The sequence below is a fragment of the Talpa europaea genome (assembly GCF_964194135.1).
Source record: "Talpa europaea genome assembly, chromosome: 15".
Classification (NCBI taxonomy): Eukaryota; Metazoa; Chordata; class Mammalia; order Eulipotyphla; family Talpidae; genus Talpa; species Talpa europaea.
Window position 1 is genome coordinate 1,114,253 of NC_140083.1, and position 14,568 is coordinate 1,128,820.

Below are 14,568 nucleotides of genomic sequence, written 5' to 3' on the forward strand. Positions count from 1 at the left end.
CGTGTCCCCCTCCCCACTCCGCAGCCAGGTTTGCGGAGGCTCAAGGTGCAGCTCTCCCAAGCCGCGCAGCGGGCTCTGCACAGGCCCCGGGGAGCATGGGGTGACCATGGGGCCCCATGTGCAGGCGGCCCCGGAGCCCCGTGCAGTCGGAGGGTGGCCTTGCGGGGTGAGCGAGGCGATATTTCCTCGCTCCTCCGGCCGTGCCAGGAGCCCGAGTACCAAGCGACTGTTTTAACAGCCAAGCTTTCGACAGGAGGGCAGGAGGGACAGGAGGTGTGGCCTCGGGGGCAGGAGAGGGCCCCCTCCGGCCACTGCGGGATGGTCCTCGGGGTGACCGGGCCCTGGAATGGGCGGCCGCCTGCTCACCGCCCCTTGTCTCCGCAGCGTTGCTGGGTGGTCGGCCAAAGGCTGCGAGCTGCTGTCCCGGAACCGGACCCACGTTGCCTGCCAGTGCGGCCAGGCCTCCAGCTCGGCGGTGCTCATGGACGTCTCCCGACGCGAGGTGGGTGCCTGCCCGCGGGCCCTGCCCCCTGGCCGGCTCTGGGATCAGTCCTCGGACACGCAGGCCGCCCCGGCCCCCCGCCCCAGCCTCTGCTCCTCCCGGTGCTGCGCACTGAATGACCAGGCCCGGCAGGAGTCGTGGCTAGAATTTCCATAACAAAACCGCCTGAGAAGGGTTTGCAGACAGGCCAGGCTGTAAATTAAAAAGCTGTGATGGCAGCCCCAGCCCACCCTGAATGGGAGCTCCTGGGACACACACCCCACTTCAAAGCAGGGTGCGCAGCGGGCTGCCAGGCGATACCTCTGCCGGGAGGGAGCGAACTGCTGGCAGGAACAAAGGCAGCGCGGCCTGGGCACACAGGCGGCCCCAGCACAAAGGGGTTCCTCAGGTGTCCCCAGGAGGGCCCGACGACCTGTGGACGGGGCCGCAGTGGGGCCAGCAGGGGGAGTTGGGTCCCTGGGGTGTAGGAATCAGGACAAAGATCTGGAGTGACCTCGCCTGCCCCTCCTTTGCTGGAGGCCAGACTAGTAGCCTGCCCAGGCGCTCTGGTCAGCAGCCCGATCCCTGTCCACACTCCCGAGAGGACGGGTCAGCCAGTGGCTGCTGACGGGTACGGGGCGCCCCTGACCAGAGCTCCCTGGCAGGGGGCTCTTCCCAGCAGGTCGCCGGGTCCCAGCCCCCATTGTTAGTGGTCTGTGTCCAGGGAGAGGCGTGTTTGGGGGCGCTCTGGTGGCCAGGAAGCCGGGCAGCGCCAGGCTGACTCCCAGGCAGAGGACGCTGACGTTCTGGCGGATGAACAAGCAGAGGAGGACTCGGGTTCCCCACTCCTCAGGGCGCCTAGGAGCCAGTGTCCAGCCCCGCTGTCGGCGGTGCGCCCCCAGGGCTCCCTGTGGGCCTGGTCTGGAAGGAGCTGCAGAGGCCCGAGCCTCTCAGGTCTCCATCCCGCCCAGTGCCGGCTGCCAGGTGCCCCGAGCCGCCCGCCCCCGCTCACAGCGCCCCGCAGCCCGCTGCCCCCGGGGTTCCGGACGCCCTGCTCTTCCCAGGCCCTGGGCCGAGGCTCACTTTGCAGAAGCTGGGGAGGCGGCCGCGGCCCTTGCCGCCGGACACTCGCCTTTGCGAAAACGGACAGTCCATTGGGCTGTCTCCCAGCTCAGGTTTTGGGGGGGCAGGCCCAGCGTCCCGTGGACACCAGGAGTTCTGGGAGATGATCTTTTCCCCAATTGTATTGTTTTTCTTTGTGGCAAAATGCACGTGACGTGACTTCCACCCTCACCCATGCAGCGGTCGCCACCCCCTCCAGAGCTCCCGGCGCCCAGACTGCCCGTCTGGACTTGCCCCGGTGGGCGCCCGGTCAGCGGCCGCCTGGTGCTGCTGCGCCCACCCCTCGCGCACGGCCTAGGGGGGCAGTGTCCCCACCGCCGGAGCCACGCTCACTCTCTGCCCGCTGCCCGCAGCACGGGGAGGTCCTGCCGCTGAAGATCGTCACCTACGTCGCGGTGGGCCTGGCCCTGGCTGCCCTGCTGCTGGCCTTCGTGCTCCTGGCACTGGCGCGGGCGCTGCGCTCCAACCTGCACAGCATCCACCGGAACCTCGTGGCCGCCCTCTTCCTCTCGCAGCTGGTCTTCGTGGCCGGGATCGCGCAGACCGACAGCCCGGTGAGGCCCGCGCCCGCCCTGGGCCGCCTGGCGTGTGAGCCCCGGCCCCGGCCCCGGCCCCGGGCGGGGGTGTCCGCTGTGCTTCAGCAGGGGGTCGGCAGCTCATCTCCCACCCAGTCAGGGGCCTTGTCCTGCCCCCGGGGGTCACGTCTAGCGGGCGGGGGGGCGCCACACGCCACCTGGTACTTTCCCGGCGTGGACCTGAGTGACTTCCTGGGGAAAGTCCTGCTGCTGTAACTGGAGCCTGGAGGCCCGACATGAGACGCGCACGTCCGTGGGTGTCTGCTTGGAGTCGCGCTCTGCGCTCTCGGAAAACCTCCACCCGCCTGCTCGTGGGGGAGACGGGCGCGACGCCTAGGCCAGCACCTAGCTGGTCCCCTCCTCACGACCCTGCGCGTCGTCCCGTTGAGCGTGGCTGGTCTCCGTCGAGGCTGGAGCCTCCCAAGTGGGAGGACCTAACCTGGGGGCTGGGTGGTCCCTTCCGCCCCGGGGCGGTGCTGGTGGGCACTTTCGGGGGTGGGGGCTGTATGCCCCCCAGCAGCCCCGGAAGCAGCCCCGGGAGCAGGCCAGCACCGGCTCCATCTGCACCTCCCAGACGCCCCAGGACCTCGCCCCAGGTCCGGGGCCCCGGACGGGGACGTGGGGCTCCAGCCCCACTTTGCCTCTCCCCAAAAGATGGCACGTTCCCTGCAAAGTTGCGTTTGGGGGTCACCCCAACTCCACTGCCGGGTTAACGTGGAAACTTCGGAGTCTGTAGCTGTTGATCTAAAAAACTGCCAGTTTCTTTACTAGCAAAACTGGCCGATTCCGGAAGAGCAGGGGACCCCGGGATGCAGGCAGCGGCAGGACGTAGGCCGGGCCCCGGAGCCAAGAGGGGACCCTGCTTTCATAGCGGGAACGGGGCAGCCGGAGCCGAGGAGGAGAGCGAGGCCCAGGGTGGCGGCTTCTCGTCGGCCGGGCTGTAGCCTGTTTGGTGGAGTCCCTGGCGGCCGGGCGGGGTGAATCTTTCCTGCTTCAAAGTGTTGGGGTCTCCTTCCTGTTGGGGCGCACGCATGGCGGGGAGCCAAGCGCCGAGGGCTTCCTCTACAGGCCCGCCCTGTTCTGATTTGAGTTGAGGTTTTCTTCATTAGCTCTCCTGTAGCCCGTTAGCTCAAGTCGCTGGTCACAAACCCGAAAGGAGCGCGTTGAGCGAGCCCCTCTGCGCGCTCGCGGGGGGGGGGGGGGGGACAGGGACGGGCGTGGCCCTCGAGGGCCCACAGAGCCGACTGACTGTGCCTCTCCGGGGGCTTGTCCCGCCCGGGGGAGCTTGTCCCGCCCGGGGTTGTGCTGCGGGGGCCCCGCCCAGCGGGGAAGCGGGTGGAGACTGGCCAGGCAGCGCTTTCGGGGCTTGCGCGGGGCAGAGCAGACGCTGGGAACCGCCGGCAGGACTCAGGACAGGGCTGGCCGGCGGCGGGTCCCCCCGGCAAGTTCTGCCTGTTTTCATGTGTTTCGAACTCTGGTCTCTGACAAAGATAATTGACTGACTCGCCAGTTAAAGAGAGACAGGGCTTGTCCGCGTGGACACCGTCGGCGGCTGTCGGAGAGGGACGGGCAGGTGACAGCAGCCGGGAGGAGCCGTGGAGGAAGACGGGTTCCCAGACAGGCGCCGCCGACAGGGACAGAGGCGGCTGCGGCGTGTTTTTGTTTTGTTTTTTTTTTTAAGTTTATTTATTCACACGTGAGCTGGGGTGCAGGCCAGAGGTGTGGGGGGTGAGAGGACTCCCCAGAGACAGTGGGAGCAGAACAGGCGGATCCACTGAGACACACGGCTGCGGGGAGCAGCTGGCGACAGGCGAGGTCTGCTGCGCCCTGTGGGCAGCTCCCTGGCCGGGGATCGAACCCGTGCTGCAGAGGCCGCGGATGCTTCACGGTGCTCTGCCTACCCCCTTGCGCCACCAGGGAGGCCCCGCGTCGTGGTTTCTAAAGGAAGGTCCGTTGACTGGAGAGATGCGGGTTCTGCACGCGCGTCCCTCGTCAGGCGACTTCCCCACACACCCGAGAGACAACACGGCGGGTCTTGACATTTTAAGGTTAAATGAGTCATAACGAGAAATTGTTCATGGCGACGTTGCGTGTCGGGGCGCGCACGGCTCCCTCGGGCAGCCTGGAGGGTTCATAGTCCGGGTGCCGCGGCAGGAGAGGGCGGGCAGGCGGTGACGACCGCGTGGTCTAGCGTGAGCTTCGGTCAGAGGACACGGCCGGGAGGCCGCGGGGAGCCAGGGCGCCGGGAGCAGGCGCCGGCGAGCCAGGACCGGGCGGGGGACAGGCAGGGGCACAACGGGCCGAGGAGCAGCCGCGGGACCCACCGGGTGCGAACGCAGTTGGCAGCGAAGCAGCCAAGACGCACCACGGCGACGTCACGTCCCGTCACGTCACAGAAATAGGCGCAGCCACGCCCCTGCGCGTGCGGGGAAACCTGATTGTTTCGGTGAATCCAGGGACCTCCCTGGATAAAGTCACATCCATTCACGGTCGGGAGGGAGCAGCGAGGGAGGGGCGGGGAGGAGGAAGAGCCTTTCGCCGAACCCAGAGCGGGCGGGGCTCTGGCCCGCGACGTCCCCGGCGGGAAAGGGCCGGGGGTGCTGGGGACAGGCCCTCCGAGGCCAGGGTGCGGCGAGGACGCCCCGGCCGCCACAGCGGGCGCGCGAGTGAAGGGCGCGGGCGCCACGGGGAGGACGTGTGTGCTGCCCCCTGACCAGGCCCTCCAGGGGCGAGCTGAGCGGGCAGCGGTATCCTGTGTAACTTTCCCTGCCGGCACCTCAGAGTCCGGGCCCGCCACGTGGAAATGCCACTTCCGGCGAATCTCGGAAGCCCGAGGCGCTGCTGCCTCCTCGCGGTGCCCGCGCCCCCAGCCCCCCCCCACCCCCCGGCCGGGCCACGGGCGCCTCTGTTCCGCGCCGGGCGCCTGGGCTGCGTGCTGTCCCCCCACCCACCGGCCCGCGGGTCAGATGGGGAAACCGACTGACCTGATTCCTCGTTGGGGCCCGCGGGCCCGGCAGTGGCGGCGCATCCCCCCCCGCGGGTGTCCCCCTCGGGCCGGCGGGCTGACGGGTGTGTCCCGCAGTTCCTGTGCACGGTCATCGCCATCCTGCTGCACTACGTGTACATGAGCACCTTCGCCTGGGCCTTCGTGGAGAGCCTGCACGTGTACCGCGTGCTGACCGAGGCCCGCAACATCGACGCGGGGCCCATGAGGTTCTACTACGTCGTGGGCTGGGGCATCCCGGCCATTGTCACAGGTGAGGGCCCGGCAGCCGGCCGCCGCCCCCTCCCTGCTGGCCAGCGCCCCTGGCGTCCCTCTTGCACACACACGGGACAGCCCCACCTGCTGCGGGCTCCTGGGGGGCTGGCCGGGCCTGCGGGGTCCGCCTGGGGTGGAGACGGTCGGACGCCGCCTGTGGCGCAGGGCGGGTGGGCCCGAGGGACCCGAGGTCCGAGGGTGCCTCGCCCGGGCGTGGCTCTCACTGTCCCGCCCCGTGTCCAGGACTGGCCGTGGGCCTGGACCCCCAGGGCTATGGGAACCCCGACTTCTGCTGGCTGTCCCTCCGAGACACCCTGATCTGGAGCTTTGTGGGCCCCGTCGGCGTGGTCCTGGTGGTGAGTGCCGGGCTCGGTCTGGCTCGGGACGTGGCCCTGGAGGGTGGTGGCGTCCAGGCGGGCTGGTGCCTCGGGCTGGCCCTGGGCTCCGGCTCTGGTCCAGGTCCATGTGACCGCGAGGGGCTTGGCGTCGGCCCGGGTCGGAGGGTCTCGGGGGCCGGTTCCCATCCCTGTCCCCCAACCTGGGTGGGACCGAGACCCTCAGGAGCCTTGGGCTGCGACCCCCGCACCGTGTGCTCCTCAGTTGCCATTTTGTTTTTCTGCAGGTCAACACGGTCATTTTTGTCCTGTCCGCGAAGGTTTCCTGCCAGAGAAAGCACCACTACTATGACACGAAGGGGGTCGTGTAAGTCCGCGCGGCCCGGCGGCCCCACCGGCCCGGCCTCCACCGGGAGGGCACAGCAGCGCCAGGGACGCCTGGCCGCGGGAGTGGAGGCCGATGGCCGCCGTTAGACAGGGTTGGACAGCGGGGGGGCGGGGGCTGGACGCTGTCTGCGTTGTGCCAAGTGTGCGTCCGAGCAGCATGTGCACATGGTGGGGGGCGGAGGGGGCCGGCCACGGCAGGCCAGGCAGAGGCCGAGCGGCCGACTGGGACCCGGGAGCAGCGCTGCCGCAGGACCCGGCTGGGCGCCCCCCAGGGCGTTCGGGGTCTCCGAGGACGCAGCCTGACCCCCTGCCAGGCCCTGTTCCCCGTGGTCGGCGGTTGCCTCCCAGTGCCGTCCCGCCAGTGGACGCTCCGTCTGTCTGTCTGTCTGCTCCCCCGTGTGAGCTTAGCGAGGGTTTGGAAAGGAACGGGGTGGGCAGTTGGGGGCTGGGGGAACAGGTGGCGGGGGTGGGCGGCGCCGGGGGGCGGGCGCCGGGCGAGGTGCTCACGGCCGCTCCCCGCAGCGCCCTGCTGAGAACCGCCTTCCTGCTGCTGCTGCTGGTCAGCGCCACCTGGCTGCTGGGGCTGCTGGCCGTCAACAGCGACGCGCTGGCCTTCCACTACCTCTTCGCCGTCTGCAGCTGCTCGCAGGTGGGCCTGGCCCCGGCTCTGCCCGGCCCGCGCCGCAGGGCGCTGCTGCCTGGGCCGTCCCCCTGGGTCCCGGCGCTGCGTGGCCAGCCCGGCCCCGAAGGCCCACGACTTGGGGTCCAGGCTGCATCCTTGGGTGTGGGCGAATGGGGTCACCCCAGGATTGTGACTCGAGCTTAACAGCAAGGGTGAGGGGTCCCCCCACTGAAAAAGAGGCTGTTACCCCCAACTCGGCCCTGCAGAGCTCGCCCGGGGACTGCACCCCTTGACCTCCTGTGCCTGTCAGGCCACCAGCCATGGACCCCTCCCCCGGCAGCGTCCCCAGAGATGGTGACGGTAGCCACAGGTCACCCCAAGGGTCTGTGGCGGCCCTGGCTGCGTCCTAGGCGGCCCCTGCGGGATGGCCCCTGCCCCTGTCCCGGGTGGAGAGGCCTCTGGGGCTCTCGGCTCCATGGGGACGCCGTCCTCAGGCAGGTGCCCACGTGGCAGCCGAGGCAGCACTGACCACCCCTCCTTCCAGGGCCTCTTCGTCCTGCTGTCCCACTGTGTGCTCAACAGGGAGGTCCGCGCCCACCTGAAGGGGGTGCTGTCTGGAAAGAAGCCTCACCCTGACGACTCAGCCACCACCAGGGCCACCTTGCTGACGGTAGGGGTGCCGGGACCCCGTGGGGCCTGAGGCCGGGCCGCGGGGTGTGGGCAGAGACGGGCTCGCTGGGGACGGGTGTCCGCATGGCCCTGACCGGCCCCTCCCCCCAGCGCTCCCTCAACTGCAACAACACCTACTGCGAGCAGCCGGACCTGTTCCGCACCGCCCTGGGCGAGTCCACTGCCTCGCTGGACAGCACCCTCAGGTCAGGCCCCGTCCGCTGGCACCCCGGGCATCGCGGCTCTGTCCCCAGCCTGCGGGCGCCCGACGCTGTGCCCTCCGGCCAGCCACGCCTGACCTGCCCCCCGCCCCGCAGGGATGACGGGGCCCAGAAGCTCAGCGTGTCCTCCGGGCTGGCGCGGGGCGGCCTCGGGGAGCCAGACGCGTCCTTCGCCCCCCGGAGCAGCAAGAAGGCCCACGGTACGGTGCCCTGGGGCCGCCTGGGCGGAGGCCCCGCCTGGTCTGTGCCCAGCCCTGGACCCTCGGTCATCGGGGAGCAGGCGGCCTGGGAGAGGGGTCTGTGGCCACCTCACTCCGGGAGGCTCCCCAGGGCCCCCACTACCCCCCGCCAGGCCCCCCCGGCCCCGGCCTGACCCCCTGCCGCCCGCAGGCCACGACTCGGACTCGGACAGCGAGCTGTCCCTGGACGAGCACAGCAGCTCCTACGCCTCCTCACGCTCCTCGGACAGCGAGGACGACGGCGGGGAGGCCGAGGACAAGTGGGACCCGGCCCGGGGCCCTGCCCACAGCACCCCCAAAGGTGAGCCGGCAGGTGCAGCACAGCCACGGCAGCCAGGAGGACGGGGAGACGCAGGCGAGGCTGCCGGGGGCCTCTGGGGACCCTCGCCGCAGGCGCCCTCGAGGCTGGCCGGGTGCTGGGGTGCAGGAGCTGGGCCTGTTTCTCCCCCGGAGGCCTGGGAGTGGGGGTCGGGGTCTTCGGGGTTCCCGTGGGAGGAGGGACGGCGGGAGCCTTGTGGGCCGCAGCTCCAAGCCGGGGCGCTTGTGTTTTCAGTGGACGCTGCGGCTGGCCACACCCCGGCCGGCTGGCCCGACGAGAGCCTGGCCGGGAGCGACAGCCAGGACCCGCGGGAGGGGCCGGGCCTCAAGGTGGAGAACCGGGTCAGCGTGGAGCTGCACCCCGAGGCCCCGGGCAACCACTGCAGCCAGCGCCCCCCAGACCCGGAGGGCGGAGCCCCTCCCAGGCCCGCGGCCGCGCCCCCCAGCCAGCCCCCGGAGCAGAGGAAAGGTGCCGCGGCCTGGGCCGGGCCGGCGGGGGGCTGGGGTCGGGCTGGGGTCCGGGGTGGGCTGCAGCCGGGTGGGGGCCGAGGGGCAGGGCTGCGCTGGTGCCAGCGGCCGAGGGGGCCGTGTGGCCCGTCCCTTGGGCTGAGACCCAGGAGGGGAGCCCCGTGGTGCGGCGGCGCGGGTCGGGGACCCTGTCCCTGGGGCAGCGCCCGGCCTGACGGCGGCCGCCCCCCTCCAGGCATCCTGAAGAACAGGGTGGCCTACCCGCCCCCGCTGAGCGACAAGACCCTCAAGTCGCGGCTCCGGGAGAAGCTGGCCGGGTGCGAGCAGAGCCCCGCGTCCTCGCGCTCCTCCTCCCCGGGCTCCAGCGACGGGGGCCGCGCCCCCGACGGCGCCATCACCGTCAAGAACCCTCGCCGGGAGCCGGGGCGCGAGCACCGCAACGGGGCGGCCATGAGCGTGCGTGCGGGGAGCGCCCAGGCGGACGGCTCCGACTCCGAGTGAGTAGCTGCCCCGCGGCCCCCGCGCCCCGCAGCCTGGCCCCCGGCCCCCAGCCCTGCCCCTGTTCCCCAGGGGGCCGGGCCGGAGGACAGCAGGGGCCGAGGCTGGGGTGGGGACTGTCCAGGGAGGAGGCTAGAGGACTAGAGGACTCCAAGATGCCGTCCAGCCCGGTGCCCCCGGCACAGCCCCTGCCCGACAGGCGAGCTGTGGCCCGGCCCCGTCCTGCCTTTCAGGGGGGCGGGCTCTTGGGCGCCCCCTCTCTGGAGCCCCCAGGGTGCTGCTCCTTCCCCAAGTGGGGCTCTGCTTCCGGGCGACCTCGGACCAGCTTAGCTGCTGGCTCCCCCGGGCCCGGCTCCCAGGGACGCGCCCCCGCTGACCCTCGCCCCCCACGGCTTCTTCCCACGCGCAGAGGCAGTAACGAAACTTCAATTTGACCATCAGGAGACCATGAGACAAGCACGTCCCCCCCAGCTCTCCGCTGCCTCGACGCGCCCCTGGACCTGGGAGCCCAGGAGGCCGCCGCCCGCCCAGTCGGGCAGGCCCGGGGTGGGGCCCCCGAGACTGTCAGGGCTGACGCTCCCACGCGAAGCCTCGCTGCCCCCAGGGGCTCGGGCCATCTGACCCTGCGACCAGCAAAGGCCCGGGCGGGGGGGCAGGACCGCAGACGGCCGAACCGCGCGGCCCAGACCGGGAGAGGACCCACCAGCGCGCGTGCGGGGCAGGTGGAGACTGAGGGCCGGCCTGCGCGCCTTCTCCTGCAGGACAGCCCTGCCCGCAGCCCCGCGGCCATCGCGAGGCCCCTGGGCCTAGAGGGGAGCCCCTGGCCGGTGGCGAGGGGCAAACGCCATGTGCGCGTAGGGCGAGGACGGCGCAGCTCGCTTGCGGGGCCCTCTGGCCAGCTGTGCAGGAGTGGACCGCGCTCGGGGCTGGACCTGGGAGTGGGGCCCCGGGGTCCCTGCCCGTCCAGGCGGGCAGGCGTCGGAGCAGGGCGGGAGGTGCCTGTGCTGCTCTCAGCCATTAGCGAGGTGCCCGTGCCGCGCCGGCCGGGCCCTGGAGACCAGCAGCAGTTGGCTTCTGAGGGGTTCACCCTGCGCCCCATCTGCCTCGACGGTGGCGACCCAGCCAGGGCCCTCTGGGATGGGCGGCGCCCTGAGCAGCCCCACGCGGTCTGTGGACCACAGCCGTCCCGCCGTGATGGACACCCTGGCCGCTCCCAGCGCGCCTCGCAGGCCCCGCTGAGCCCCGGGCCTCCCTGGCCCCGTCCCAGGCGAGGCGCCGCAGGTGGGGGCTCTTTGTCCGCGGCGCCTGTTCCCGGGGGGATTTGAATGCCCCCACGTCGGGATTCAGACAAGTGTGGGGGCTGCCGGGGTGTCACGTTCCCTCCTGCCAACTTTCTGGCGCGTTTAGCCTCAGGCGCTCCGGGCGGGCTGGGGTCCCACCGCCGTGTCTGGCCAATTACTTGATCCTGCTTCAGACGCCAATTGTGCAAAGGGACAAAGCCCGGCGCCCCTCTCGGCGACCAGGCTGCGCTCGGGGAGCTCGTGGGGGCCGGGGGTGGGGCCGGCGGGCGTCCGCTCGGCCTGTGTTCTCCGTCGGCCCAGGTCCGTGGGCGGCACCGCGGCTTCCCCAGGCGGGACCCCGGCCGGTGCCAGGCGGGCGATGCCGCGGGCCCCTCCCGCACGCCTCGGAGGGGACCCCGCCGTCAGGGAGTGACCGGGCTGGCCGCGGCCCCCACGGGAAGCCTGCCCAGAGCCTGGGCGCCCGCTGGGAGCGCGGCAGCGAGCGGCCCCCGGCGCGGCGGCACCTCAGGAGCCGCGAGTTTCAACCGGGTCGGAACCTTACCAAAAACCCCGTCGGTCTCATGAAGACGGGCAGCCGTGAACAGGCGCGGCCGAGACGGCGGGGGGACGCGACGCTGGAGGTTTTGTAACAATCGTGTATTTATTGACGTTCGAGTCACCGGGATCGCCGCGCGCGAGGAAACCGCAATAAATTAAACGTCGGACTCTGCCTCGGCGAGCTGCTCCCCCCGCGCGGGCCCGGGGCCCGGGGTCGTGCGCTTGCGGGGGCTTCCACCAGGGCTCCCCACATCGGGCCGTTGTTAGCCGCGGCCCGGACGCCCCCGTGTCCACCCGTCTCCGTACTTGGGTTTTCTCGGCGTTTCCATTCCAGGAGGGTCGACGTCCGCCTGGCGCCTCGTCACACTCGGGCATCAGCGCGAGGCCGGGTGGCCCCCCCGCCCGCTGACCGGCTGCGCCCTGTGCTGGTGTCTGGACAGCGGCTCCCGGCCCCGCCTGTGCCACCCTCGCCTCCAGGCGCCCGGGTCCTGTCTGGCCCCTGGCGAGTCCTCTGAGCGGGCGCGCGGCCTCTGGCCTGGCCGCCAACCACCTTGTGTCCCTGCGTGAGGCCTGCACGGCGCGGCTCCTGCCGGTGACCCTGGCCACGCCACTGGGTCAGGCCGCAGCCTGCCGCTCGGGGCCGGGCCTTGCGTGGTGCACGTCCGGTTCTGTTCTTGGCCTTTCCGGGGGGCCCGGGATCTGTCCCACACGGCTCCTCTGGGGTGAGCCGGGGCCCCGTCCACGCCTGCCCTGCCCTCCTCTGGGTCCCTGCGTCCAGCACCGGCACCGTCTCATCCCCCTCTGAAGAGGCGGGGGGCCACCCGCGGGTCGTCCTGGGAAGAAAAGTGCCCACAAATGCCCCATTCCCCACACCCACCACCTCGCCGCTCGGTGCCGCCTCTCAGCGCGAGTCCGCGCCCGGAGGCCCCTGCCAGGAGGACGCCCAGCGGGAGGCCCGCCTGGCAGCAGGAGCACCTGGTGCCCGCAGGGGTGGTGACTCGCAGACAAGGTGGGCCTGGGCCCGTGCTCGGGAGGGGTCAGGACAAGCAGGAGCCTGGTAGCCGCAGCTGCTTCTGAGCACTGTCCAGGCTGCTGGCGTGTCCGCTGGCGTCCCCACGCACACGCGCGCTCCCACCGCGCGCTCACACCTGCGCAGCCGGCTCCAGCCAACAAGGGGCTCAAGCCAGCGAGGCTGCAGGGGGCTGGGGCCTGGCGCTGGACAGTGCCGGGTTGCACAGAGGAGGCGGCCGAGGCTGGCACCGAGCGGGGAGCCCCAGCGCGGTGCGGGGTGCAGATCTGTCTCCGGGAGGTTTCCCTGGAGAGGCGGCGGGTGGGGAGGGAGCAGGTGTGCAAAGCCACGTGTCTCTCCTCGCGGACGTGGCTGGCAGCTGGGGAGGGGAGCACGTCCCTACTGGTCAGTCCCGCGCCCCTGTCCTGCCCTGGAGTCTGCTGCGGCCCACAGCGGAGAGGCCGGGGCCCAGGCCAAGCATGTGGACGCGTGGTGCCCCCTGGCGGGCGGCTGACCTGCTGGTCAGCCTTCCGGACTCAGCGGCGAGCTGGGACTGGGCGCAGCTGAGGGCAGGTGTGGGGTGAGGGGCGGGTCAGGCTTTCACGCTGCCGGCCTCTGTGGCCATCACCTGCGGCCCCGGTCACGGGAGGCGCTGGGGAGAGGGCGCAGACAGCGGCTGATGTGGGACACCTGGAGCGGCCTGCGAGTGGGTGCACCTGCGCGGGAGGCGGGGCCGCGGGGTGTGGGGGCGAGGCCTCGAGGGGGGGGAGGGAGAGCGGGCCGCAAAGCAGCGGGGGAGGCCTCGCGAGCGCTCGGGAGAAAGGCCGGTGGCCTGGGGGCCCCCAACCCCTGCCCGGTCGCCAGCTCGCTGGGCACGAGGCGGCAGGACTGGAGGCGGACGGCGCGCCCTCGCGGCTCTGAGGTGGGTCAGGGCAGCGCGGGAGGCGGGCAAGGCCCGGGGCTGCGGGTCGCGACCTCGCAGGAGAAAGGGACCCTGGGCTCGGGCCGCCCAGTGCCGGCGCAGGACAAGCCAGGACAAGCCGGGGGGGACTCGCAGGTCCACCGGAGGCGGGGAGCTGGGTGGCTGCCGCCATGCCCCGGGAGGGAGAAATCAAGGGCAGCCGTGGGCCTCGGGCCTCAAGCAGCCCCTGGGCTGCCCCTCCCCCAGGGCACGGCCCGGAGTGGCAGCGGCCCCTGGGAAGGGCAGAGCGGGCCGGGGCGGGCGTGAGGCCGCCTGGCCGGCCGGGAGGACACCCTCGCAGGCCGCAAAGCCCCCGGTCAGGCCAGAGCTGGGCCGAGGTCGGGGCCGAGCCCTTGTTGGGCAGCCGAAGGACACTGCGGGCGCGGGAGCCTCTTGAATCACCGCAGGCGACGCCCTGACCGCCGCCGGGCAAGGGTCAGGCGCCGGGGCGCGCGGCCGGAGCGGGCCAGAGGGGCCACGCGCGAGGGTGCTGTCCGCGGCCTCCGGCCCGCGCGCGTGTGCCCAGGGTCCGCGGGTCACGGCGGCGGCTGTCAGCAGCGAGTGCCCCGGGACCGGGTCCCCCCCAGTCCCGAGCGTCCCCCTCCCGGAGCGTGCACTTGGGGGGACGCAGGGTGTGGCTGAGGCCACAGCGGGAGCAGGCCAGGAAGACCCCGGGCCAGGGCCTTGGGGGACCGAGGGGTGGCCTGCAGGGCCGACTCCTGCTTTCGCGCGGGCTCAGCTGTCCCCAGTCTTGCGGCTCGGGGCTGCGCGTTCCACTCGCCAAGGGGGACCTGTGGGCAGGCCCACAGCGAAAGCCCGAGGGGCTGGGCCGAGGGGCCGGCGGGCCGGGCGTCTACGCTGCTGGCCTCTGCGGCCTTGATTGCGCCGATGCAGAGGGGCCCTCGGGCCGAGGGTGGCACCTGAGCGCGCGCAAGGGGAGGCACCTGGGCTGGGAGGCGGGGCTACTAGGCTGCCTCACGGGGGTGGGGGGAGGAGAGACCCCACGAGCCCCAAGTGTGCTGACTTAATGGGGGCCCCGCCTCCCTGTACCCCAACCGACTTCTGCCCACCACTGTCCTCCCTCCCACTCGTGTGTCTGCCACCTGGGTCAGCCCAGTGGGCAGCGTGGTGGGTCCCCCACAGGGCGGCAGCTGAGACCTCGCTCCCGGCCCTGCCCCACCCCCCGCCCCGCACTCCCGCCCAGAGGGACTCCAGGGACGGCCCTGCCGCTCGGAGGCCCTCGCTGGGCTGCCACGCCCGGCCCGCTCAGAACAGGCGCCTGCCCCGGCTCCAGCCTCCCCTGAGGTCCGCGTGGACCTGCCTCGGAGGGGTTGCGGCCTGGCCCTGCGGTGCCAGAACGGCCGCTCAGCCCCGGAGCAGGGCCAGTGACCCCAACCCCAGGCCCACCCGGGGCCCAAGGTCCCGGAGGTCCCGCCTCTGGCCCAGACCTCGCAACCACAGGGCCTACTGGAAGCAGCAGCAGGGCGCCGCATCTGAGGCGGGGCAGGGAAGGGCCCTGGGCGGTCAGGTGGCTGGTGCGTGGACACCGCCCTCCTGGAGAGGGTC

The 14,568-nt window shown here is 72.1% G+C and overlaps 1 protein-coding gene across 1 annotated transcript in view; it reads left to right on the plus strand.

Annotated features, from left to right (window-relative positions):
• Positions 1–9,628, plus strand: part of CELSR1 (cadherin EGF LAG seven-pass G-type receptor 1) — a gene marked incomplete at both ends in the record, with an annotated part of 57,439 nt that extends 47,811 nt beyond the window's left edge. Inside the window, 13 exons of the mRNA XM_084254498.1 lie at positions 385–502; positions 1,957–2,157; positions 5,261–5,435; positions 5,681–5,793; positions 6,060–6,139; positions 6,682–6,808; positions 7,326–7,451; positions 7,562–7,656; positions 7,768–7,871; positions 8,062–8,211; positions 8,464–8,697; positions 8,932–9,193; positions 9,604–9,628. Coding sequence (XP_084110624.1) covers positions 385–502; positions 1,957–2,157; positions 5,261–5,435; positions 5,681–5,793; positions 6,060–6,139; positions 6,682–6,808; positions 7,326–7,451; positions 7,562–7,656; positions 7,768–7,871; positions 8,062–8,211; positions 8,464–8,697; positions 8,932–9,193; positions 9,604–9,628 — 1,810 coding nt within the window. The remainder of the gene's footprint in view (positions 1–384; positions 503–1,956; positions 2,158–5,260; positions 5,436–5,680; positions 5,794–6,059; positions 6,140–6,681; positions 6,809–7,325; positions 7,452–7,561; positions 7,657–7,767; positions 7,872–8,061; positions 8,212–8,463; positions 8,698–8,931; positions 9,194–9,603) is intronic.
• Between the last annotated feature and the right edge of the window lie 4,940 nt (positions 9,629–14,568).